At 40.5% G+C, this 26,568-nt stretch overlaps 3 protein-coding genes across 3 annotated transcripts; all 3 read left to right on the forward strand.

Annotated features, from left to right (window-relative positions):
* Positions 1 to 14,640: 14,640 nt before the first annotated feature.
* On the forward strand, positions 14,641 to 15,765 carry LOC306778939 (eotaxin-like). The gene is made up of 4 exons (XM_079270683.1): positions 14,641 to 14,760; positions 14,899 to 15,013; positions 15,137 to 15,250; positions 15,382 to 15,765. The coding sequence occupies exons 1-3, from the start codon at positions 14,700 to 14,702 to the stop codon at positions 15,243 to 15,245; spliced, it is 285 nt and encodes a 94-aa protein (XP_079126809.1). The 5' UTR covers positions 14,641 to 14,699; the 3' UTR covers positions 15,246 to 15,250; positions 15,382 to 15,765.
* A 1,231-nt stretch (positions 15,766 to 16,996) lies between these two features.
* Positions 16,997 to 18,140, forward strand: LOC306778866 (eotaxin-like). The gene is made up of 4 exons (XM_079270585.1): positions 16,997 to 17,116; positions 17,255 to 17,369; positions 17,494 to 17,607; positions 17,739 to 18,140. Exons 1-3 carry the CDS (start codon positions 17,056 to 17,058, stop codon positions 17,600 to 17,602), a joined length of 285 nt encoding a protein of 94 aa, XP_079126711.1. The 5' UTR covers positions 16,997 to 17,055; the 3' UTR covers positions 17,603 to 17,607; positions 17,739 to 18,140.
* A 6,294-nt stretch (positions 18,141 to 24,434) lies between these two features.
* On the forward strand, positions 24,435 to 26,520 carry ccl19a.1 (chemokine (C-C motif) ligand 19a, tandem duplicate 1). Its single transcript, XM_079271078.1, has 4 exons — positions 24,435 to 24,591; positions 25,598 to 25,721; positions 25,841 to 25,955; positions 26,142 to 26,520. Exons 1-4 carry the CDS (start codon positions 24,528 to 24,530, stop codon positions 26,172 to 26,174), a joined length of 336 nt encoding a protein of 111 aa, XP_079127204.1. The 5' UTR covers positions 24,435 to 24,527; the 3' UTR covers positions 26,175 to 26,520.
* Positions 26,521 to 26,568: the final 48 nt, after the last annotated feature.

A 26,568-nucleotide genomic window follows, 5' to 3' on the forward strand; every position in this document is an offset into this window, starting at 1 on the left:
TGAGAACCGCTGGATTTACACGAGTCTACGAGATCTAGTTTGTTTTTCTATTTGGCCTCGGGTGCAACGCTCTTTAAAACCGAGAGCAAACACTTGTTTACTTTTGTTCCTGATCATTCAGTTACTCTAACTACTCTCACTCTGCCTCCTCAAGCAGTTAGTTGTGCATCATTATCGTTGATATATTTTGAGATTCTTGACACTCGATCTGACAGACTTACGCTCACTGTGGGTCCTGATTACGGCCCCGGTGAAGCAACCATGAGCTGCAGCTCTGTACAGGACCGGTTGCTGATCTGACAAACCGTGACATGTAAATATATTTTGCTTACCAGGTAAATTCCCCAATATTCAGCAGGTGCTTTTCTTACATATTTAATATACAAATAGCTTTTTAAGAAGCGAGTCAGATCTCCAGACTACACTTCTGGAACTAAACACAAAACCCTCAGCCATGGGCATCGTTCATCCGCTTTAATTAAAGTGTCAGCCAGGGAATATTATATTGCTTAACTGTTTAGTGATCTTCCACAGAACCGTGGCAATGTTTAATCACAAGCAACTCATATATAGCAGCTGGTCAACGGGATGACACTTCATACAGTTATTGCTGACATTCGTAAAACATCAGGAACTCCACGAACAGATCAAAATAATCTGCATTCATGTGAAGTCACACCGACTGGAATAACTACTGTACCTTCCCTGGTAACAAATAGCAGAAATACATGCAAATAGCAAAGATGACGACAGTTAAGGTGTCGGGACAATGAATGTTGTATCGATTCGGTGAATGGTAGCAAGCGACCTTGTTATTGTAGCCCAGCAGAGTAAACACAGCCAGATGACTGACCGGGTGACCGGGTGACCGGGTGACCGGGGGCTTTTCACAGTTCCGCTGCCTGTTAGCATTAAAAGGACGTTGGGAGAAAAGCAGAAGAGGCTAAAGATACACGACTTCACTGCATCACACCAAGGACTGGCAGGTTTCTGAGTAATCTCAGTAAATCACAGCAGAAATGGGAACTCAACTGAGTCCTGGGCCGCTCTTTATGTTCAGTCACCAAAACATTAATCATCAATATGTGTCAATACGTCACTTATTACCAGATGTGACGACGTCACCTGGCAGCGAAGATCAGTGGTTGGCAGTGTCGTGTTTTCTACTATCGTGGGTTTGCAGTTTAACATCAGTCAAATAAAATTGTGTTTTTGTTGTAAACAACATGAACGAGCTGAGGGCTGTAACTCTGTTTGGACGAGCTTGTTAACAGATTTATGTCGATATTGATGGCTAGCAGCGATTACATTTCTTTAGCTTTTGGAGATTCTGTAAATGTGATTTAGTGTCATGAATATTTGTGGTTTTGCTGATTTGAAAGCATGAAGGGTGGTGACATCCTTTGTTGACAAAAGGAGTAATCTGCCTCATTTTTATTGAACATTTTGGTTAATTTTAGTTATGGCTGCAGCTAGGGCTGGGCGATAAATCGATTTAATCGATTAATTCGAATGTGTGCTTTAAGGCGATGTGTTTTATTGAAAATCGAGAAAATCGCCCCCACCCCTCCCCCCGTTGGGTTCCCGTAGTTGAGTGCGCGCGCATTGTTTACAAACGAAAACAATGGCGGCCAGCAGTGAAGCTCTCGTTCTTAAGAGAGGGAAGAATGTGTCTTCCGTGGTCTGGAAATGGTTCGGGTTCGTGTCATCTGACACAGAACAAACAGCCTCAAACAGAGGCATGCCGCCGAGTGGGAGAAGCGTTGCACCCTGAGGAGGGAGCAGGACCGCGGGAGCACAAGCGACGCTGTCTTCCTGGCAAAAAATATTTAGAAAAAACATGCACTACTGTTTAATACTGTTGGTTATGTTGTGAATGCACTTGATTTTGTTTACATGCACTTATTTACTGTGCACAATATGTTATGTTGATGTTAGATCAGATGTTGGACTTTTGAAAATGTGAATGGTAAAGGGTCACATACATTTTATTTCATGCTGTGTTTGTATCAGTGTATTCAGTTAGAAAAGCTTACTGTCAAAAGTTACATTTGCACAGTTGTTTACAATGGAAGGCTACTATTTAATGCCATTTAATGTTATCTTTAATTTAATTTTATATTTAAATGATTCAGGCAAACAAAAGAGTGACCAAATACTTTTTGTATACTACAGGCACCTTTCTACAATGTTCAGGTTTTGTTTGCACTTTATTTTTATCAACCTACGAGGGAAAATCATCACAAAATAAAATAAAAAATTGTTTTCAACAGCTTCTGTCATCTGCAAAAATTTGTGGGGGAAAAAATCGATTTAAATCGTGAATCGGATTTTTTGTAAAAAAATCGGAGATTTTATTTTTAGGCCATATCGCCCAGCCCTAGCTGCAGCTAACAGTTACTTTAATATCTTAATAATAATTTCCCAGAGCCCAAGATGACATTTATATCTGCCTTGTTTAGTCCGGCCCGCAGATCAAACCCAAAAGATTTTCAACCTCATCAACCAACTCTCTCAATTCAGTGGTATTTATGAATTATTGCCACCTAATTAGCGTAATATCTAAGCCATCTTAACTTTCTGTACATGAAATCAGAGCCTCCTGCTCACAAGAGGCTCTGTGTGCAAACAGGAAACCTAATTCCTGCAGCCCACACGTCAACAGCTCCTTCAACTAACCAGGTTTGTATATTACATTAGGACATTCAGATGATGGTCGGTGCGTCTTCAAAGGTGGCTGATGGAGCAAACTGGAGCTACACTCATCCCTCAGTCTACGGTACTTGGGGTCTGGTCTTCTTTGAAGTGCTGGTGTTGACGGGCCTGATTAGTAGTTAATATGGACAAATATACGGAAATGAAGTGACTGCAACAACTTCACCATCCCTGATAATTTAATCTTCACAGTGGGTTGGGTTTGTTTTTCACCCATATAAAGTTCCGTCTGGATACAAAGAGGAGCCACCAGCATTTATGGGCTTCTAATGATTTAGGAACATTCATTTCTAAATTGGAAAGTGACTTTTAATGTCTATGTTTAACTCTATGAAATCGCCCTTTTTGTGAAATAATTACTTACTAGAGTATTATTTCTTACATATGCTGCGTCTGGTCACTGTGATGGTTTAATTATCTGCATTTGTCTGCTAAAAAGAACTTTAAATTATATTCGTTGGGACAGACAAAACAGAATGAGGTTCTCACAATGCAGTAAATATCAATTTAGTCGAGCTCATAATATTCAGTTTCTGTTGTCAGAGGTATTTTTTAAACCTGTTGGAAGAAAATTACCATACAAATGATGCGTCTGTGTGTCAATAGTAGTGTAAAAGTGGGCATGGTGTGACGAGACAATCAGATAAACAGTTGAGCTGCATGTAACATCTATGACATTGCTATCGAGTGTGACTGAACAGTGTCAATACGTGTGACTTGTTGAAGTAAACAGGTATGTAATTGTTACCCACAGCTGCTGTAGCAGCATAAAACAACATGATACTGAACATTAAAACACACATCTCAGTCATTATACTGCCTATCAAGGTGGGGAAAACGGGTACATGGTGGCTGTGGCTGATTCATTGAGATGATGATCTTAATTATATGGCACTGGATATGATATTTATTCAGGCGAGAAGTTATTACACCATGGGAGACGATAACAGCAATACCGGGATTACACCAATGACAGAAGCATGAACCATTTCAGTACTTTTCGGCAATTCAAGTAGATAACACACATTTTCCAATCACTTTCTAATCACTAGCAAGGATAAAACCTGCAGAAGTAAAACAAAAAACATTTCCATCATGTGATCTCTGTCTACCTGGTAGCTCACCACACACACACGAATTTGTGACAACACTAGATATAACACATGTTTAATCCCAGACTGAGCTGCTGTTGGTTGTTTAGGTGACTGTACAGGGTGTCAACCATGTAATCTGGAACAATGCACTGGCCAGTGGCAACACACACACACACACACACACCCAGGTGACTTTAAATTGCACATCAGGAGCACATCAGAGTCTATGGGCAGGAAATGAGTAATCTCACTAAAATATACCAGTCATTCTGACTAATACTAGTAGACCTTGGCTATAACTGGTCCGTCTCATAATGTTACAGCCACCTTGATTTGACTCGTTAAATAACGTTAATGTTCAGTCATAAATCATTAGCGTCGGTTAGCTTAGCTAGCACCACCAGCTGATCGCACCTAGCATCGCAGCATCTGAACGACTGAACTGTCAAGCTAAACGGTGATTTGGCCTTCAATAAATAAATACGTTTGTATTTCAATATTAAAAAATGACACGTAAAGTGTAAAGCACGCTGCTGCTGACATGCTAACATTAGCTATTATGCGGCTGTAGTTGAAAACTGAGCGTTAACGCGAGCCGAGATGCTACACATTCCTGTCTATGTTAGCTAAATATATGCTAGGCGGCTAGCTAGCACTGCGCTGCTAGCCACCTAGCATGCTAGTTAGCAACGCAGTGCTAACGCTAGCTGGTCGCTCCAGAGACCCACAGCGTCTTTTCGCTGTATCCGTCGTCCACTTACCGGTAAGCGGTAGAATCCTTCGGCTAGAAAGTCGATGATAACCCCACAATATGTCAGTAACGTGTGGCACTCCTTGCATATCCATATGTCACAACCGATGCTATGTACTCTCCCCAAAAAAGTGGTCACTGCTTCCTCTCCTTCCTTCTGGAAGCCATCTTTCTCCTCAACATCCACATAAACCCCGAGCTCGTCCCAGTGATTGAGCTCCAAACAGCATCCTCCTCTCCGGGGCCACGAGTGAAGGACGAACCTGACATCTGTTGGATGAATGGAAGAAGACACTCTATTTTAAACACAGATATTGTAAAGTTATAAATATTGTACATTTTTGTTATGTGATTTTTATTATGTTAATTAGTAAGCATCAAAGCACCATTCATATATATTCTTCGATATATATTTACATCGTACATAGTAGTTGACTGTAAATGACTGTAATGTAGTTAAATGTTAAATGTGTATGCTTAGTTTCTCTGTTCTACTTTGTTGTCTTTAATGTCCTTGTTTTTATATGTTTCTTGTTTATTTGTATGTTCTATGTGTGTACATTAAGAGCAATGTGTAAACCAGTCAAATTCCATGTATGCGGCCAATAAAGCTGATTCTGATTCATATGTTGTTTGAGTAAACCTGGCAATAAACCACATTCACGTTCTAATTCAATTTATTACACATTAATGTAGGACACATTAATTTAATTAAACGTTTCTCTTTTATTGGAACCAACATAATATTGTGAAGCAATTTAGAAACAAATACAAATAAAGTGTATTATTATTTTATTTATAATAATAATGTATATATTAACATAAATTTGAAATTATTATTATTGGTGTTATTATTTACATTTGTTTTGTGCTTGTCTTTTTTTACAAGGCATTCATTTTTACACCATGAGCTCATAAAATGTGATGTTGCTTTAGTTTCAAGGTATATTCATTATCCGATAACACTTTGCTTTTTTCTACTCCATAAAGTTGTTGCTTGTATAGCATATATGTGTGTTAATTTAATTGTTGTTTTTCTGTTATTTATATTGAGGAAGGTCATTTCAGGAGAAATATTACAGAAAGGGAAGAAAATATGTCCTAATTTCTACATAAATCTTTTTCTCTTTCACATGCATTAACTGTCTTTCTTTGCATGAATTGCACTTTTTTCAGATAAAACCAAGAGTTGCTGAACAAATATTCTCATTGTTGTTTCTTCTTCCTGAAAGGTATTGCACATAGCAGAGGATATTGTACAAAAAGTAGAAAAGAAATATGAAAATAGATACAAATAAGCACACAAATAACTATTTAATAAATAATAAATAGAAACTCAACATACTTTCTTCTCGTGTTGGTTGCTTAGACTCAACGTTTGAATGAACTTCAACTTGCATGAGACCCATACACCAACAAAATAAATATGAGTATATATTTGTCACATTTCTTTATTGTATTTGAACTGATGAGGGCCAAAGTTGTCCGACGCATTTGTGCCATATTTTAGTTTAAATAAATACAATATAACATCAGCATTTAGTGTGTATTGTAAGGAACTCATCTTTCATTTGCTGTAGTGGTTCACATTTAAATAATCACTTGTTTAACAATTTCTCCTCTTATGTATGATGTAATGTCAATTAAATTAAGTTTCCAACACAATCCCTGGCAGGGAGGCACCAAGGTTCACTTTCCTCACGTCACCTCCTGCAGAAAGCTCAATAACGTTGTATTGTCAAGAGCGGGGCACGAGGTGACAGCAGTTCTCATTTGATGCATGACAACACACATTCAATCAAAGCCACTGTGTGTGTGTGTGTGTGTGTGTGTGTGTGTGTGTGTGTGTGTGTGTGTGTGTGTGTGTGTGTGTGTGTGTGTGTGTGTGTGTGTGTGTGTGTGTGTGTGTGTGCGTGAGTGCGTGCGTGCGTGCGTGTGTGTGTGCGGTTGTGGTTTCCTGTGAGACACATGAAACCACACACCACCGTAACCTCAGGCAGTGAAAGTGATACTTTGGTGTCATTACCTGAGTCGCTTCATGATAATTATTCTTCAAACGCAAACAGTTGACTGCTTCATTGTCTTTGAATGATAAAATGAAGCGAGACATTCTGGTTATATTTTCCACCCGTCCCAGTGGAAATAATGACGCTTGTCAGTTGGACCTTTTGTAATGGCTTGTGCCTTGTGAGCAAAAGCTGAATCTATTGTGCTGTTTTAAGGCTTGGGCCTGGAAATGTTCCATATTGGGAGATTGTTACTCCATAATCAAATGATGTCAGTGCATGTCAGACCTGAAAATCGACCTCGTACTGGCGGTTGGGGATGGAGTGCATCCTTTGTTGCTCAGTCCAGGTTTCTCCCCCGGATGAAAAGCGATAAAATCTGCCGTAAGTTTCGATTCCTCACTACCTTTGCATGAATAAAATAATATCAGAATATAGAATACAGGGTCAGGAAGGGGCATATTTATAGCAATAAATAGACACACATCTAATAAAGAGGGGAACAAAGCCACAAAGCCTCCTCATCTGTCAAACAGCCACATTGGTTACACAAATTTCCACTTTAATATTTCATTTTTACATCATTTTAATTAGTTGCATTTGTTAAAAGACATCAACAACTGGGCTCCATTTGATTGATTTGATTTTCGAGGTGACTTAAATATTGTTATAGTCAGTAGATGTGCTCATGCATTACATTGAAATGTAGATATTTAAAACCCTCATGAGTACTTTTAAAATAAATGTCTGACTTTGGCCCAATCTAGTGGTCGTATCAGAAAATGCACGGGATACAGAATGAGCCAATTTCCGCCAGGATTCTTTCAATTTCTGCAAACTAAAAGCCAAATCGATGCTTAGTGGCATTTCTAAACTGGAACAGGGCCTTTCAACGTTGCTGACAGAGTAGTCCCACCACCTACAAGTGCTTTAGTCCAGATCGACCCTCTTTCTCTTCAAAAGGACGAGCTGCAGGTCTAACCTCCTTAACATCTTTGAGTGCTGAGAAGGAGGAAATGCCCAAAGGTTGATAAAAGTTACATGTAGCAGCTTTGAAAATGCATTTGTGACGACCAAGACCAAGAAACGTTTATGCAACAAGTCAAAGACACAACAGACCTGCTCTGATTGTGCTGCAACACCGCCAGTTACGTCTGACCGATATGTATCTGGTGGCTAGTGGAAATCTTCCCACTTTGGAGGTGATTGAGTAAACAGAAAGGAAAGGAACAAACAGCACCGGGAATATCACTTCAAACGGCTAAAACAAGCCTGAACACGAAGCTTACTTACTGTAAGTGAGCCACATTGATAAACAATTAGAGAAAACGAAACTTTAGACGTTTGCATGGACGTCCGTGGAGATGCTATAACTGTTACTTGTCAATCACGTGCCAATACCCTAAAATTAAAGAAAATGATGTCGTGCATGTGTTTAATTGCAGAGTGGCTGCATTCAGTGGATTTCTCATCAGCAGACAACAATGGTGTCGGTTTAGTTCCTCCAGTGACTCAGAGTGAACAAACACCAAAACAGTCGGTTGCACTTCCAACGAAAAAGAGAGTTAGACATGAAGAGTTTCAATTCAACATTCGCCAGAAGAAGACAATGACAGTCATCTGTAGACATGTACAAAAGGTTTTACTAAAAATGGCTTAAAGGTATGGAAATATTGCCTTCATTTAGAATAAAACATTTGTTTTCAAATGGAGATTTGTTGCCTTCTTGGTGTCTGGACGATTGTCCATCACAGCCTGAATTCTTGTGCGTCCTATCAAATAGTGTGAGAGCTTCACAGATGCGTAACATAACAAAGATGTTGTCCACTTTCACTCTGAGTTTGCCTGCATCATACCAGAATTATATCTGCACGCTGCTCCGTTGTCATGTAAACATAACGTGGTGTTTGTGTCTTCAACTGTCCTTGAAGAATTCCCCCGAAGCTACGTTCCTGCGGGATGGGTCAGACGTACCTTTATGCCTTTATCTGATTTCTATTTAAGCTGGTTCATAAAGCACTGCATTGTCACCGTCCACCTTTAGATGAGCTGCCAACTGACACTGAAGGAACAGTTGCTTTCTTGCTGATAGTTAGATATGATGAATGCCTTGAATATATGAAGCTGGGGCAAGGGAGGACGGTTTGCTTAGCTTAGCATAAAGACTGGAAACAGCTAGCCTGGCTCTGTCCAAAAGTACTAAAATCTAAACCAAATCTAAACCAAAATCTAAACCAAAGTAGATTCATGCCTACGTTTGCTTGGTTCAACTTCTTCCCGTGTGAATTCGCTTGCAAAGCTTTCAAAGTAGCTTCCCCAACACTGTTAATACGGCAATTTAATCTGCACAAAAAACAACAGCAAAAACGACAAGTTGATGTTTGACGAGGGGTGAGTCACTGCTCCTGGCCAAGACGTTGTACACATGACCTGCCATGAAACTTGTTGCTTTCATACCTCGGTTTTATTACGGATTATAACGAGACATATGGTGTTAATTAGCAAGCTTTATTTTTTTTAAACCTTTGGAGAGAACTAGGCCAGCTGTTTTCTGCTGCTGTCAGTCTTGATGCTAAGCTAACTGTCATGCTCTGCAAGAAAGCAAATAAGCGTATTCACCAAATTGTCAAATGATTCCTTTAAAATGTCACATCAACCCAAAAGAAAGCAAGCGACTTCTCTACTGAAGTGCCCTTGAGCGATCTTCATTATTCGTGTGCAGGTACCAGGTCCAGGACCAGGAGTACGTCTAACCTCTGACCTCTGACCTTGCAAGCACTGGCATCCAACAGCAGTTGTTCCCAACTGGGGTCAGAAGCCGCTGAACGGGTTCGAAGGTAAATCTCAGCGGTTGCCAGATGAATACCTGGAGAGGAAAAAACATATTTCTGCTGTAAAAAATGTAGTTTAATGCAATGGGACATTTTCTTTGTATTAGAAGTCACAAGCCAAGAACTTTACTGTCAAAGAACATCAGGTCAGGTAAGAGTGAAAGCATTAAAGTGAGATTGGAGTTATCTGCTAGTGGACTGCTTCCGACACTCTCAGCTCTGCAGGGATGTTTGGCTGCAGCTGTGTAAGCTGTGCACTGAAACACATATAAACCATTTGTCTGCACACACAGCTGTCACTCTACCAGCCCTGCAGCAGAACAGTCAGAAATCCTCTGAGATAAGTTATGATTTCTCGTCAAATGGTCGGGCTGGTATTTACGACAGCCCCGGGGGCCTTGCTCCCTCGTCGACACAGCAAGAATTTCTTCTCGCCTGCTTCTCTTTTTTTCTCCCCAGATCTTTGTGCACTTAGAGTAAATCGTGCACTTGATATGAAGTCGGTCCCTGTGTTTCCTGAAAATCACGTGGTTCCCCCAGACTTGTTTACACTCCCATGCAGGCCCTTTACCCCAGTGTGAGAACTGTATTCATGGAGGGTGCCAGCTGAGGAGGCGGTTGTCCTCTCAGGGCGTGTGAGCAGTAAATTGCATCATGGATCGGGCCAACAAAGGACTCTATTGAGACATAGAGGGCACTTTTTTTTGTTGAATACAAAAAGCTCCGCTTATTTTCAATTTCATCAACAAAAGAAATCATTATAGCTGTAGTGCAGTGAATTCACACAGGATCATTACGCTGCGGCTCTGTGCAGCTTTTCATCCTCTTTTGACTTGTCGTTTTGGTTTTATTTCATTCACTGTGTGGTTCAGCATTTATCAGCCCTGTTGCCAGCAGCAGCAGCAGCACCTGCACCTGTTCTCAGCTGAAAAGCTCTGATAAATCCACTGTACGCTGCATGAACCAAACAGCAAACAGACAACATTAGCGTCAAGCTATTTAGCCCTTTAGCAGCTAGCAGCTAGCAGTTAGCAGCTAGCAGCTAAAGCACATGTCATTTTCAGGAGCTGCTGGAAACTAAACCAGAATATGCTATATAATTAGACTTACATTTATGAGATGAACAGAGACAAATGAAAGCTAACGTTGCTCTGCTGCACTGTTGCGCTCACTAAAACTTCAGCAAGAACAACTTTATATATGTTTATGGGTTTGTCTGCTGTTTGGTGCAGCTTTAAAGTGATAACGCATGTTATTTTTAAACAAATAAATTAAAGTTTTTCCACTAACTGTTATGAATTGTTAACATAGAGAAATAATTTGAAAACACTAGCAGTCGTTTTGCAGATGTTTTGTCACATAATTAAAATTTTGACCTGGTGATGTCATAATTCTGAGGAGGGATTTGAATGTGTGTGCCAAAGTTCATGGCAATCAAGTTCATGGTGGTGCTACAGGAAAACTCAGGATCACTTAAGGCAGGAGGATTCTTCCTCTGGGGACAACGAATGACTTAAAAATCATAGTATATTATTGTATATTATATTCCATCAAATAATTGTCTTTAATAAAAGTCTTGGCCTTTAGCATCGCTAAAAAGCCCACTGATGACAGTTTTTTGGAAGAAATGCTTTGGTGAAATACGACATATTTGACAGCAGCAACAGCAGTGGATGAAAACGATTAGAATAATAAACTACTATGAAACAACCGTGGCTGGACAGACAAACAGCACCAACACCAAGAAGTGAAACTTTATCGATGTTGTTCCATCGAGGGGTGATCTCTGAAGTGCAGCGTATGGAAACTGAACATTGAATGGTGACTTATGCAGATATTTGCCAATCTTTAAATATTGTCTTTCATTTCACCCACAGATTTGATCTCAGTCATCACAGGTCAGTGATTTACTCATTTCTCCACAGAGTCGCTGCTAGTGTCACAAGAAAAGTAAGATGGTGGTGTGAGTTCATATCCAGAGAGATGTGGTAATAACGACAAGCCACAACCTAACACAAATTCATGAGAATTTGGATAGTGTCGCTGTCTGCATATCATTTGTAATTTTAGTCGTTTCTTAATCCTTTGAAAGTGAACAAAACTGTCTTCTTGGAACTCAAAACCGTGTCTCTCAGCCAGCCATCTACCAGACTCTTCTGCAAAATTCACCACGACTGAAACAGGAGCACAGCATGCTTTCTCCAAACTGTTTTATGAGGAACTGAGCCAGAAACCAAAACAGGCAATGAGTAGAAAAAAGAAACTTGTTGCACATCGAATTAAAGGGAATGTGCTTCACTCAGTTTCGCTTTGATTCACATGGTTACCCTCCATCTACAGTTAATCCACAATCCCTCCGCCTCATGTTGGACGATGACATAACTGACTGTTCAGGTGGCAGCTGACTGCTGGATGCATGAGAGGCCTCGAGCCCTGCAGCGATATGTCTGGATCAAAGTTTCCAAGAGACGAGTGGTTAATAAGATGACACAAATATAAGTGGGGCAACGAGGGAAGGATCTTTAATGAGCGCTTAAAGGGAAACTTTGTGTTGATGGTAAATGTATTAAAATGAAGCAATAAACTCAGTGCGCGCTGTATTGAATCAGAAAGCTGAGTTCTCCTGCTAGTGCCTACGTGTACCAGGATGCATTGCCTGCAGGCGAGCCGCTGACACGAGGAGGATCTCCATCGGACTGAACCTCTTTCACAGTTAATACAGGAGCAGCCTCCGCCTCTCTCTGCTGCATATCTTCAGCTGTTTACTCTGGCTCAAATAAACAACATCAATCAGGGGCACAAATATATAGAAAATGCAAATATTTAGAGGCAATATAAAACTAAATGTTATGCTTATTATAAATAAAACTATGCAAAACTATAAATCTCCATAGAAAATCCATCAAATGAACTATTTCTTATTTTCTTTTTTCTTATTCTTTCTACTTTTGTCATAAACAGATATGCAATGATGATTGCTGGGTAATATGGCTGTCAAAGCACGTTGTAAACTCTGTTTTTAAAGGTGCTATGTGAATAAAGTTTATCGTAATTATCATTATTCTGTATGTTGATGTTGCCCATAGTGCTCTAATTGATCATGAAGTCGATACGATATTCAGTTTTGTAGTTTAAGATCTCTAAATCCTCTCTTCACTCATCCCCCCCTGAACAGAATAGATCCATTGACCACTACCAGTAACCCACACTGGTAGATGGTGAAGACAACATATCACTCGCAGCATGTGTTACAGTGCACCAGAGAGCGTCTTTAGCGTTACCGTAAAGTAACAATAATGTCAGGAAGTAAAGTGACATTTTTTTTATCAACCTGACAAAATGACGTTCTTGTGGGAAGAAAAGAAAAGGCAACACTGTAACTTCTTTACATTATATTAGAATGTAACTTCTTTATATTGTATTAGAATGTAGCTTCTTTACATTCTATTCGAATGTAAAGAAGCTACAGTGTATAGAATGATTCTATTGAAGTTATTCCTTTTTTAAATGTTTTAGACGAGTCACTAATCACTTTAAAATAGTGATTGTAGCTGATTTAACTGACAGACATGAGATTGATCTTCTCATGTCACTCTCTTTATACAATGATATAAATTCATCCCCGTTTTATTGATATCTTACGAAAAGTTACTCCTCATTTTTCATGCGTTTTTCCTACAAAAGTCCAGCAACATGAGTCTGTTTTGGCTTGTTACATGCATACGGCCTTTTCAAAATAAACTTCCATCTTCACAGGAAACAACTAAGGTTTAGGCGATGAAACTACTTAGTTAGGTTTAGGAAAAGATCGTGGTTTGCGTTAAAATATCTACGGAAGTGGCGTTGCTTAAGTACGGAAGTCACGTCACAAATAAATCAACATTGGCTTCTCGTTTCACACACGGCACAAACTGCGGCCTCCTGGAGGAAACACAGTGTTTGTTTGACCCGTCCACCTCTCCTCATCCCACCCGTCCTGTGTGGGTTTTTTTGTGACCTTTAGACTTCCTGGTTCACGACTACATTCTATTTCCTGTCGTGGGATATCTACGAATCACAGTGCATTCATTTTTATTGTAGGTTTAGCTACAAACGCTGCATCAGAACAGCCTGATGTGGAGACAGTGGAGACAGACCATAACTGGAAGGAAATAAACCCAAATTTGTAGAAGAAGCTTCCTGTGAAATATCCTCAAATGCCCCTTCCCTCACGGCGTGATTGGAGGTTGCATCACTCTTGGCAGAACCCATGCCTGTTGCTCAACGACTCCCACACTCACAGATCGTATTCCGGTACTTGCATGCATGCACGCGCATGCATAGACACTCACACAGGCGAGAAGATAAACAGAAGTGGTTCAGTCCTTCTGCATTCCGTGAAAAATCCCCAAACCACACTACAGCTGAAAAGGCAAGATAGAGATCAGATATCTTGGTTTACAGTACTTCCACTTCCTGACACTTTACATTCAGATCTATCTCTCACTCTAGATGTGCTTAAAGCAGTGGCGGCTGGTGGAACATGTTCTCGGTATAGGGCTGTGCCACATCCAATCAATTTAGGGACAAATAGAGAATAAAAAAGTAACATTGTGCATGATGTTGACAATAATATTGGCAATGATATTGAATTGTAACAAAAGAAGTATTGCACGTAATATACAGTATTATTGATTGTTCTCAGTGTCCGACATGTCAGCTGTCATCTCTTTTGCACTTCCGGCTCTGAGTATTGTGTGCAGAACTCGACACCGAACAAAGGTAGCCTGTCTGACCTGATGTTACCTCAACCTACGCCTTTCTCACAGAAGCAGAAACACCAGCGCCTGTTAAGGCCTTGACATCTTAGCTCCATCCGAGAAGAGAGTATGTCTATATTTTAGTAGCTGATACACAGAGGAACATAAAGAAAACTGATTTAAACTTTGTGCTAATGTCTCATTGTAATGCATGCATGGATTGTATGAAGCGTGGAAGGTATTTCTCTTGAAAGACAAACGTCCTGATGAAGATCCACCTCAGGGAAGCGTCTGGAAAGACTGGAAAAAAGAAGAAGAAAAAAACAGTTGTCAAGAAGCCAAAAGAGAGAGGAGTGAAGAGGTAAGTGTCCTGGAACGTGTGAGGAGTCGGTCCCGGTGCCAAAACCTTTCATCCCATTTCCAGTCAATGAGCAGCCATCACACTTTCACTTTCCCTCCACAGCTGTATAAATACACCTGCAGCGCTCCTCCTCACAGCAGCACCTTCACACTCCTGAAGAGACTCTGAAACCTGAGCTCAGAGCTACGAAGACACCAGAGACATGGCCTCTACGACTGCACTCCTCCTGCTGCTGGGAGTCCTCTGTGTTGGCTTTGCATCAGGTGAGACTCATCCATCTGTCCAGGCTTCTGTAGATAAATCCACCTCTCTGTTGGTTTCATCCTCCCGTTCTACATTCTGTGTTTCTCTGACTCGCCTGCTCTCCCTGATGATGACTTTGTCTCTCCGTCCTCCTGCAGCTGAGATCGTGGTGGACTGCTGTCTGACGGTCGCTGAGAAGCCCATACCGCTCAGAATCATTCAGAGCTACACCATTCAGGAAGCTGGGAAAGGATGTGGAATCAGCGCTACTGGGTAAGTGCAACCACAGCTCAAATATTCACATATAGTGTTGTACCAATCAGGCAAAGGGAATCTTTCTTGTCTTGTTTCCAGCTCTGTGTAATCTCACTCTCTGTCTCTCATCTGCTTCAACAGGTTCATCACAAAGATTGGAAGGACACTGTGCGTCTCCCACCCAAAAGATAAACAGTGGGTGAGAAATCACATCAAATATCTGGATGAGAAAAAATCAAGACCTCAATAAATCAGGTAAATATTAAGCACCAAAGGCTTCATGCACCTTTTCATTTAGTTTTTCCTTCATTCGTCATCATTCCAACAAAACAGTGTCACTTTAAATGCTTCAACCTTTGGCTCATCACTGCACTTCCTGTCTGCAGGTGTGGAGAGGAGAGGATTCTGGGAAAAAGATGGCTGGAGATCAAGAAGGACCGACTCTAGACTGAGAGGAGAGAGACGTTCAGGATCAGAGTCTCAGAATGAACGTGCTGTTCTGAAGAAGATCAGAACAGTTTGAGAAGATCTTATTGATGACGAGTCATCATTTGAGCCTTTTCCCTTTTGTTTCATCTGTTCGTGAAATATAAATATAAATAGAGAGATTTGTATAGAACTAACGGTGACTTCCTGTTTGTGTTTTAATCACAAGACTGTAAAGTGTTTGAGGTAAATTGACCCAAATGATGTTTGACGAGCTGTGTTTATGTTTCATGATCATGTTCTCAGTGAGTTTGCTGTTTCAGTGATTACTTGTACAAAATGTTGAGATGTTTGTGTTCAAACTACTGATGAGAGTTATTCTAAAATAAAGTTTAATATAATTTTTTAACCTCGAGTTGCTTCCTTTCATTTAAACTGAAACACATCTGCATCCTCTGCAGAGTTTCTCCAACAAATATGAAAAGATCAAAACACATGAATCTTTATGAATGAACCATATTTTAAATAGATGCAGTCACTTTTCAGCAGCACTTTGTTGTTAGTGTTCTTAGCTGTAATGGAGGAAAAGGTTCTACAGTTATGAATATTAAATATTCGTCACCATGTGGTGATTCAGGTGACAGCAGGCGGATCAGTCCAGTGGTTTATTGAAGGAAGAAAGGCTCACTGTCAGCTGAAGGCTGAAGGCTGACATGTATTTATACTTCATGTTGTCGTCTCAGTACAACAATAAAGTTCTATCTAATCTCAAACCAAAAACTGAGCGTGAGCACATCAGCAGAGTAACAGGAAGTGTTTTCAGATCACACAAATGATGCACAGCCTCAGATGCACCTTTCAAACCTGCAACTGACATTTCAACAGCTTCCAGTCATCATTCATCTTTTCAATAATCCAAAATCCAACAGAAACATACCTTTGGCTTGTTGTCCAGGCAACCAGTGAGATGATAACTTCCTGGTTGGTCTACAAACATACATCATCCTGCAGCACTTTATAGATCCCCTCAGTTTCTACACACCGGCCCTTTAACATGTGAGACTTTATATACTCACATTATTATCAACCATCAAGTGTTGTGTCTCTATTCCAAACTAATAACTGATCGGGTCATGTTTATTCTATATTACTGCAGATTTTAAGGTCGTTCTCACTGGCAAGACGACATTTTTAAGGGAAACGGTTTTAGTAGCTGATGCAGAGTAGAAGATAAAAACACAGAGTATTTGCTGATTTATACTTTGTGCTAATATCTCATTGTAATGCATGCATGGATTGTATGATGTGTGGAAGGTATTTCTCATGAAAGATGAGCGTCCTGATAAAGATCCACCTCAGGGAAGCTTCTGCAAAGACATGCTGGGACAAACAAAACAGTTGTCAAGAAACCAAGAGAGAGAGGAGTGAAGAGGTAAGTGTCCTGGAACGTGTGAGGAGTCGGTCCCGGTGCCAAAACCTTTCATCCCATTTCCAGTCAATGAGCAGCCATCACACTTTCACTTTCCCTCCACAGCTGTATAAATACACCTGCAGCGCTCCTCCTCACAGCAGCACCTTCACACTCCTGAAGAGACTCTGAAACCTGAGCTCAGAGCTACGAAGACACCAGAGACATGGCCTCTACGACTGCACTCCTCCTGCTGCTGGGAGTCCTCTGTGTTGGCTTTGCATCAGGTGAGACTCATCCATCTGTCCAGGCTTCTGTAGATAAATCCACCTCTCTGTTGGTTTCATCCTCCCGTTCTACATTCTGTGTTTCTCTGACTCGCCTGCTCTCCCTGATGATGACTTTGTCTCTCCGTCCTCCTGCAGCTGAGATCGTGGTGGACTGCTGTCTGACGGTCGCTGAGAAGCCCATACCGCTCAGAATCATTCAGAGCTACACCATTCAGGAAGCTGGGAAAGGATGTGGAATCAGCGCTACTGGGTAAGTGCAACCACAGCTCAAATATTCACATATAGTGTTGTACCAATCAGGCAAAGGGAATCTTTCTTGTCTTGTTTCCAGCTCTGTCTAATCTCACTTCTCTGTCTCTCATCTGCTTCAACAGGTTCATCACAAAGATTGGAAGGACACTGTGCGTCTCCCACCCAAAAGATAAACAGTGGGTGAGAAATCACATCAAATATCTGGATGAGAAAAAATCAAGACCTCAATAAATCAGGTAAATATTAAGCACCAAAGGCTTCATGCACCTTTTCATTTAGTTTTTCCTTCATTCGTCATCATTCCAACAAAACAGTGTCACTTTAAATGCTTCAACCTTTGGCTCATCACTGCACTTCCTGTCTGCAGGTGTGGAGAGGAGAGGATTCTGGGAAAAAGATGGCTGGAGATCAAGAAGGACCGACTCCAGACTGAGAGGAGAGAGACGTTCAGGATCAGAGTCTCAGAATGAACGCGCTGTTCTGAAGAAGATCAGAACAGTTTGAGAAGATCTTATTGATGACGAGTCATCATTTGAGCCTTTTCCCCTTTTGTTTCATCTGATCGTGAAATATAAATATAAATAGAGAGATTTGTCTAGAACTAACGGTGACTTCCTGTTTGTGTTTTAATCACAAGACTGTAAAGTGTTTGAGGTAAATTGACCCAAATGATGTTTGACGAGCTGTGTTTATGTTTCATGATCATGTTCTCAGTGAGTTTGCTGTTTCAGTGATTACTTGTACAAAATGTTGAGATGTTTGTGTTCAAACTCCTGATGAGAGTTATTCTAAAATAAAGTTTAATATAATTTTTTAACCTCGAGTTGCTTCCTTTCATTTAAACTGAAACACATCTGCATCCTCTGCAGAGTTTCTCCAACAAATATGAAAAGATCAAAACACATGAATCTTTATGAATGAACCATATTTTAAATAGATGCAGTCACTTTTCAGCAGCACTTTGTTGTTAGTGTTCTTAGCTGTAATGGAGGAAAAGGTTCTACAGTTATGAATATTAAATATTCGTCACCATGTGGTGATTCAGGTGACAGCAGGCGGATCAGTCCAGTGGTTTATTGATCGGGCTATGTTTATTCTATATTAGTCACTCCAGTTCTCACTGGCAAGACAACATTTTTAAGGGAAACGGTTTTAGTAGCTGATGCAGAGTAGAAGATAAAAACAGAGTATTTGCTGATTTATACTTTGTGCTAATATCTCATTGTAATGCATGCATGGATTGTATGATGTGTGGAAGGTATTTCTCATGAAAGACGAGCGTCCTGATAAAGATCCACCTCAGGGAAGCTTCTGCAAAGACATGCTGGGACAAACAAAACAGTTGTCAAGAAGCCAAAAGAGAGAGGAGTGAAGAGGTAAGTGTCCTGGAACGTGCGAGGAGTCGGTCCCGGTGCCAAAACCTTTCATCCCATTTCCAGTCAATGAGCAGCCATCACACTTTCACTTTCCCTCCACAGCTGATACACCTGCAGCGCTCCTCCTCATGGGACTTGGTCGGCAAATGAACCGAAAGAGGGAGCAGGTGTGTAGATGGGCGGGGCAGTCAGGTGAAAAGGAGCCGCAGGGACCTGGTCAATGGAAACAAAGGGCACCTGGGGCATAGTGGCAGGAGAGGAGGGACAGAAACACAGAGACCCAATCCCAAAAATCATGGATGTGTTCCGGCAAAGTCCGTCAGGGTTTGTCCCACTGTTACATCATTGAGTGTTTGAGGGCTCGCTCACAGGCATTTTGAGGCCTTTATTGAACACTTTCCATGAGTACACGTGTCTGCAGACTTTGTCTGAGGGAATTACCCACAATTCCTAGTGTTGTGACGTAAAACACAGGTTTATCAGGGGAAACCCAGAGGCGTAAACAAATAAAAGGTGAACAAAGAGGACGACACACGAATGTTTAGCCTGTTGTATTAAAGACGGTTGATAAAAACTCATGACACATAATACGTTATTTATTCATCAACCATTTCTTTGAAGCTGTTTTGACAGAAACTAGTAAATAGATTGTTTAACAATTACCGCTCCTCTTAGAAGGCAAGAGCCTGAAAGACGTTCAAACCAGGGAGCAAAACATGTTCAATAAATGCCCACAATTGTACGTAACATGTTCTGACGTTGTTAGGACCTGATTAATTGCACGTTTATGGATAACTTGGATTGATTTCTTCATTTGCATGTGTTTTCTTTCTAAATGTGACATATACGTGGTTGAAGATGTTTACTGCATTAGCTGGTGTTTTGACTCCATGCGTGTGTGTTGTCTTCAGCTGCAGAGTGCTGAGATCGATCAAACCCTCCTGTGATACTTTGCCATTTAGGGAATTGCCCGACACATCAACAGCCGTCTGCTGGGAGTCGCAGGGAAGCAGGAAGTACAACAGGATGCAGATGTATTTACTTTAAAAGTTGAAGTGGACATTGAAAGACTGTAAAGCTTAAAACAAATGAATTTAAAAGTCCAGAGTAACGACAAACATGTAGTAGTAAGCAGTCAAAGGGAAGTGTGAGGAATTGATGTAGATTTAAGAGGTGATATTAAGGGCTGCGTATACCTATTTTCGCAAATGTAGCTTTAATTCTGCTTTATCATCTCTTTTATTTGAGGTCACGTTTAAGGCAGCTTTACCCACTTTATGTTTTGAAAGTTTGTGTGTTTGTTTGTCAAAAAAATAACCAAAATAGCCTGATTTTGGTGTAATAACTTGATTCTGTTTTTAGGGTTGTTTCCTTATCTCCACATATTGTGAGTGATGAGTTGATATTAATGCCCAACATTTATGAGAATAAGCTGTTGTTGAACGATAACAGGAAGTCCTTCCAACTATTTGACCGTCTCCTGACCGGACAGTGTCTCTGGGCTCACAGCCACAAATTGTCTTCGAGGCCAAAGAACAAGAGTCTTGATGTCCAAGAGCGTCCTGTGGAGTTTCCCACAATGCATGTGGGGCAGCGTTAGGTCGCCAAAGATCAGCCAAAAATACACCAACTATGCGTAGTATTTATTTAGAACTATAGTTGGAAGAGATCTGCTGCGGAGGTCCTTTTTAAGCAAACCACAGCGAAATACAGGCAGAGCTATGTTATGTAGGCTACTGATGGTTTATTTTGTTTGTAAAACCTTATAACTAGAGAGTATAAAGTACAATATTTGACCCTGAAATATAGTTGAGCACAAGACACAATGTCTCATTAGTTGAAGTGTAGAAGTACCACAAACTCGTACAGTGCTTAAGTAGATGGTCTGGAGGAGAGAACTACTTTTATTTCTTTATAGTCGAACTGTAATTTAAAAAAACAAATGTTTCATACACAATGCTTAAAAAGGGTTTTAATTCATTTCTAGAATGGCTGACTCAAGACAACATGAACAAAAAGTAACTTTTAGTTGGAATCAGAGCTAATGTTAGCAAGCTAGGCTAACAGGCTTCCACTTTTGGGAGCTCGTTAGCCTAGCTTGCTAACGTGAGCGTTTTCTTGCTAGCTTTGTGAGTTGAATAGAAACTTAATAACACGATGGGTCGTCACAAATGTAGAATGTTGTAAAGAGACAGGACGTCCTGAATTCCCAACTCTACATAACCAATGCTATTTGTGTTAGCTAGATAAAGGGGCCTCGTTTGTATATTGTGCACGGCTTCGACCACCATTAGAAGTAGTTGAGCATCTGCTAGCAACACCAGCTCTCAGACGTCAAACACTGTCGTGGGAAACAACCCCTCTGTCTAATAAAAAATAAAATAAGTTATCAAAGAAATTCAACTTGCGTTTTGTTCTTTTTTTATGATTCATGGCATTTTAACTGTTATTCTGTACAAAAGACATTTTTGAGTTCGTTCTACTTCTAGTCATGATTGGTCTTTTTCTATTCCACTGTTTGTTTGTTTGTTTGTGTGTTTGGTTAAATCTTTCCACTATTGTTAAGTTAGTTACTTTAATATTATTCTATTTTGTGGATTTTTATATTTCATATTTTTTACTCTGCTACTTTTATTGCATACCTGTATGTATACATGCTGCTGTGGTGGAAACATTTCCCCTTGTCGGACTAATAAAGTATCTATCTATCTATTTGTCTATCTATCTATCTATCTATCTGTCTGTCTGTCTGTCTGTCTGTCTGTCTGTCTGTCTGTCTGTCTGTCTGTCTGTCTGTCTGTCTGTCTGTCTGTCTGTCTGTCTGTCTGTCTGTCTGTCTGTCTGTCTGTCTATCTATCTATCTATCTATCTATCTATCATGGAGGTGCAGGACTTTTATGTTGCAGTTAAAATCAAGGTCACACAGAGGAAAATATGACAGGAGTGAAAAAAAGTCCCCTGAAACTACTTGGGTCAAAGTCTTCAAAGACACCTTTGGGGAAGGTAAAACATGTCCTTTCCTGTCGCTCCAGCATGTTATGCAACGACACGCTCGGTCTTAAAACACTCGACGAGGACTGCTGTCTGGATTCCTGCCAGATTTCCCAGGCGACACCTCAGGTCCATCACCTTTTTTTATTTTCCCGTAAATGCTTCAGCAGGGAAAGTCCAAAAGAGTAAATACAGCTGACAGATAAGGGCAAACATCCAGCAAGTGATTTACAAGAAAGAGAAACGTTTAGTGAAACTAAATGCTCCATTGGTACACACAGCGTGTGACTGAACAGTTGTGGCCCTGATGATGCAATAAGGTCAGCCAGAGAAATAAATCTGATGGCATTCACATTAAACAATGGGTCATTGAGCGACCAAAGCTCAGTCCGACTGTGGTCAACTTCTGCAGAACTGTAAGTGGAGGAAGAGAAAGTTGCTGGTATCAATTTCACGAGAATCAATGTGGTTCAACATTGGTGTCTCATTTTTTTGTATGGGAATAAATCAACAAAGGAAGTACAGTCAAATTGTGTAATAATGCAAGTGTTTCTTCCTACTTTGGGGTTTGGATTTATTTAAATAATAATCACTGTAATAACATCTAATGTGCCGCGTAATCGTACCAGAATCGCCTGTTATCTTCAGTGGGAAAACACTTTGTGTCAACACGTTACTGTAAAGTTTGTTGCGAAACATTGACTTATCTTTTCTCTGTGACAACATGAAGGTGAAATTCCAACTTATCTTTATGTCGTGAGACACTGTTTGAGGAAATGAATTCATTAATTAGCTGGTAAATTGTAAAAAAAATAAAATAAAAAGTGAGTGCTGGTGTAGAAATCCTCACTTTCTTTTGGAGAACAGTGACTTGAAGCAGAAGACAGAATGCTTTTTCTTTATCAACATTTAACCGAAACCACAACCTTATCCAAAGTGGTTTCGTGTCCGTTGTCAAAGTCCTGCGCTTTGTAGAACCACGATCAAACCCCGAAGACCTCCCCTTGACTTCTATGCAGTACGGAAATGGTACATCCTGTACTCGCAAAAACTTTACGAGTAAACATAATCCAGGCAGCAAAACACATTTGGCAAAACTTTATTTGTAAGAGACTTTCTTTTCCGTAAGGCGTCCCTCAGGGAGCCGTATGGGATTCACTACGATTGTATTCTTTTTTCTTTACAATGTTCAAGATATTATAGTTGTCTTCAGTTAGATTTAAATGTATGGAGATGGACAGGAAACATGAGGAGAGACTCACACTGTTCTTGAAGGACAAGGCGTAAAATAAAATATATTAAGCTTTTTTCTTATTTTTTCACTGGAAGTATTGTTTTCATCTGATGCTGCCGCCATATCCCAAGAACCACATGCCTCACTTTACTTTTACTTGTAATTGTAGATCCAGTGTACGCCCTTATTGGACATGTAAACTCGTATCAGTGTAGGGCACTTGATATTACGGTACAATTTGCAGAACTGCTATTATTGTAAAATGATTGTAATTTTATTTAATCCGTTTTCTATATTTAGCCGAGTGTCTTTCTCTTGCCGACTGTTTGTGCTCTATATTTTCGTGCTTTAGTCTCATGTTGTAGGAGAACATTTTGCAGATATATGATCAGGCTGCGTTCATTAAAAATCTGTTCTCATGATTTTGTTAAAACTAAGCGATCCCTATGGGCTATGGGGTTTAAAGCATCGCCACAGTCTTTGTCATCAGTTTGCTTCTTGTATGCGTGAATAGAACACCATCTATGTTGAGTTCAGTTATGTTTGCAGCTGACACGTGAAAGGAGAACCAGATTCCCGAGAACTGAGTCAAAGTACTAGTTTATAAGACAAACTGACTTTCAGTATCTATCACTGAAATGATTTTAGGTCCACGATACTATATTTTAGCTGTAGTTGAAGTTTTAATAGCTCTGCTAGAAGATTCTTTTTTATCAGTCTGAACATGGATTGTGAAAGCTTTTCCATACGTTTTTACTGTGTCTCTTGTTTGCACTATCCACTATGCTGCTGGAGTCCTGTAAATGTTCCCGCTGCGGGATTAATAAAGGATTATTTTATGTTATCTTACGATTTACAAAAGAACCCCAAGCACTGAACACTTTTTTATCATATAAGGCAAGCTTTAAACACTTTAAACAATGTTTTGTTTTATTAAATACTTAGAGTAGAATCATAAAATATTCCCAAATGCTCCCATGGGGCACATAAAAATAACATAATGGTTATTTTATCTATTTTTTAAAAGCTTTTCTACATTAAAGTATACACTTTCATATGTCAGATGATTATATTTCCATTTCGCTGCTTCCTCTGAGGTGTAGATGTGGACCGATGGTTATGTGAGGGTTAAATCACAGAGGATTAGAGATTAGAGAAGTGAGACCGGGAGGCGGCCTGACTAAAAGTGTGACGAACTGCTCCTGTTACCTTGAAAGGAGAAGGTGTGAAGGGTGCTGGGAAATGAAGAAAGAGCTGGTGAAATATATACAAGAGAGGGAGGGAGGAGGGGGGTTTTGACTTGTTTGAGCTTCTCAGTTCATGATGGACTCTGAGTGGAGTGACCGAGAGGGCGAGATGAGGAGGAGGAGGAGGAGGAGGAGGAGGGGAAATGGAAAATGAAAGTGAGTGGACATCATCTTCTCAGAGTATAAAGGAGCAGTCAATCCAGACAGAAGCAGTATCCTCACATCCTTTGTCACAGCAGGTGCTGAAAGGAAGAACAGGCTCAGCCAATCAGCTTCCAGAGAGACCTCGACCAGCTCAGCGACCAGACATGGCATCGTGGGGTGACACCAAGCTCTTCTTCTGCCTCCTCTTCATCACCTGCTGCTGCACAGGTGAGTTTTTCACTTTTCCTCACGCCTTTAATCTTCCCTCTTGTGAAATGAGTCAGCGAAAAAGACAACAGGATGTAATTCAACTGAACAAATCCCACCTGGAACGGCTCCGAAGAGAAAGTAGTGGTTTACAAAGTGAGCAGGAAAAAGAAAAGAGGAAATTCCTCATTGCGGCTACGTTTGAGGTTTAAATACACTCTGACGGTGTTTGACTCGCTCTAAAGTCTGTCTATAAAACTCACCTCACCTGAAAAACTCACTCTCAACTTCTTTAAGTTCTCCTTCTTATTTCTGTCTGAAATCACTTTTGTGTCTGAGGGAGTTTTACAGTCTGTGCAACAAGTCATTAAACACTAATCCAGATAAGGAAACGCTCCATTAAAAACCCTTTAAAACAGAACGACATTAAGTACAATGTAGAGATATGAAAAAGACGTGAATAACTTAAGTGAAGTCAATTATCTACTTTATACTGCCATGCAGCACTGATATGACCAGAGCAAAGTGAACAGAGCGAGGAAGTGTTGAGTGCTGCTGGTATTCCCCTCTCCTCTCCTCTCCTCTCCTCTCCTCTCCTCGGCTCCTTTCCTTTGTAGTAGGTTAAAGTTTAACTGCTGGAAATCCCAGTCAGCTGACAAAAGCCAGTGAGGCAACTTTTGTTTCATGACACAGCGCTTTGTGCGGGAGTGTGTAGTCGTCTCTCTGAGAGGACGGCACTACATCCCGATTGGTGATAAATTGCCCTTGAGCCCTTTGTTTTTTTTCCCACTCAAGCTTCTATGAAGTCAAGATCCAGAGGGTCACACTGTGGCGATGTGATGAATGTTTGGGACAGCGTGATAATATATGCGGACATTGAAAACATTCATAAATGTCTCTTAACACAAAAGTGTCATTATTGTAATGAACTGTTATCGATGACGCATCTGAGAAGAAGTAGACCGCGTTTCATTGCGTCTGCAGAGGAGAGCCACGTTACGCTGAACTCTTCTTCTCTGTCTTTCAGTGACGTTGGCTGAGATAACCGTGGACTGCTGCTTGAGCGTCAAAAACGAACCCCTACCAAAACATGTGGTTGTTGATTACCGTCGACAGATCAGCGGACATGGCTGCGCTATTGATGCCATGGTGTAAGTTCAGGTGGTGTGTGTGTGTGTGTGTGTGTGTGTCTCAGGATGAACAAATACACTTCAAACCGTTGCAAGTTCTCGTACCTCGCCCTGACCCGGATGCTTTGGTGTTCTTGCAGTTTGCTGACCAAAGGTGGCAAGAAACTCTGTGTGCCTGCTGACGCACCGTGGGTCCAACCTCTGGTGAAGCACGTGGACGCCCTGGGGAAATTCTGCAAGAAACGCAACTACAAGGTACGGCGTCTCCAGATAAAAGGTTTTAAATGGTGTTAATTAAGTTCTAATGTAGCTCTCCATCTCAAACTGTTCCTTTAAAGGTTCATGGCGAGATCTGAGAGTTTGATGTCTTTTGAGCTCCAGTTTGAAGCAGTGACGGCATTATGATTGGCTTTGGTTTCTAAAATATTTGTGTGTCCACAGCCCGAACGCTGCGGCAAAGTGAAGCGAGTGTAAACCTGAGAGCGACCTGTGAACCCCTCAACCACAGCAACAGGAGAGGAGCACCGCGAGCCAGGGAGGAGAAAAGAGGGATCGAACCAATGAAATAAATAACTATAGTGAGTCCTATGACTACAGAGAGCTTTATCTATTTAATCATTATATTTTATAAAATGACGTTTGAGTCACAATGAAAATTGAAGGATTTTTATACATATATATTTTAATGGTGTTTCTGTTGTAGTGGACCAAAAATGTGAAAGTTTGTAAGAGTGTGTAACTGCTCACTAAGCTAGCTCTGAACTCAAGTTTGTTTGTTTGTTGTGGGGTTTTTGGGGGGATTATTGACCTTTTTCAAAAATAAAGCCTTGTTTTCTAAACCCTGAGCGCGTCTATCAGTCTTTGTCGA

Source organism: Melanostigma gelatinosum (genome assembly GCF_949748355.1).
Source record: "Melanostigma gelatinosum genome assembly, chromosome: 6".
Classification (NCBI taxonomy): Eukaryota; Metazoa; Chordata; class Actinopteri; order Perciformes; family Zoarcidae; genus Melanostigma; species Melanostigma gelatinosum.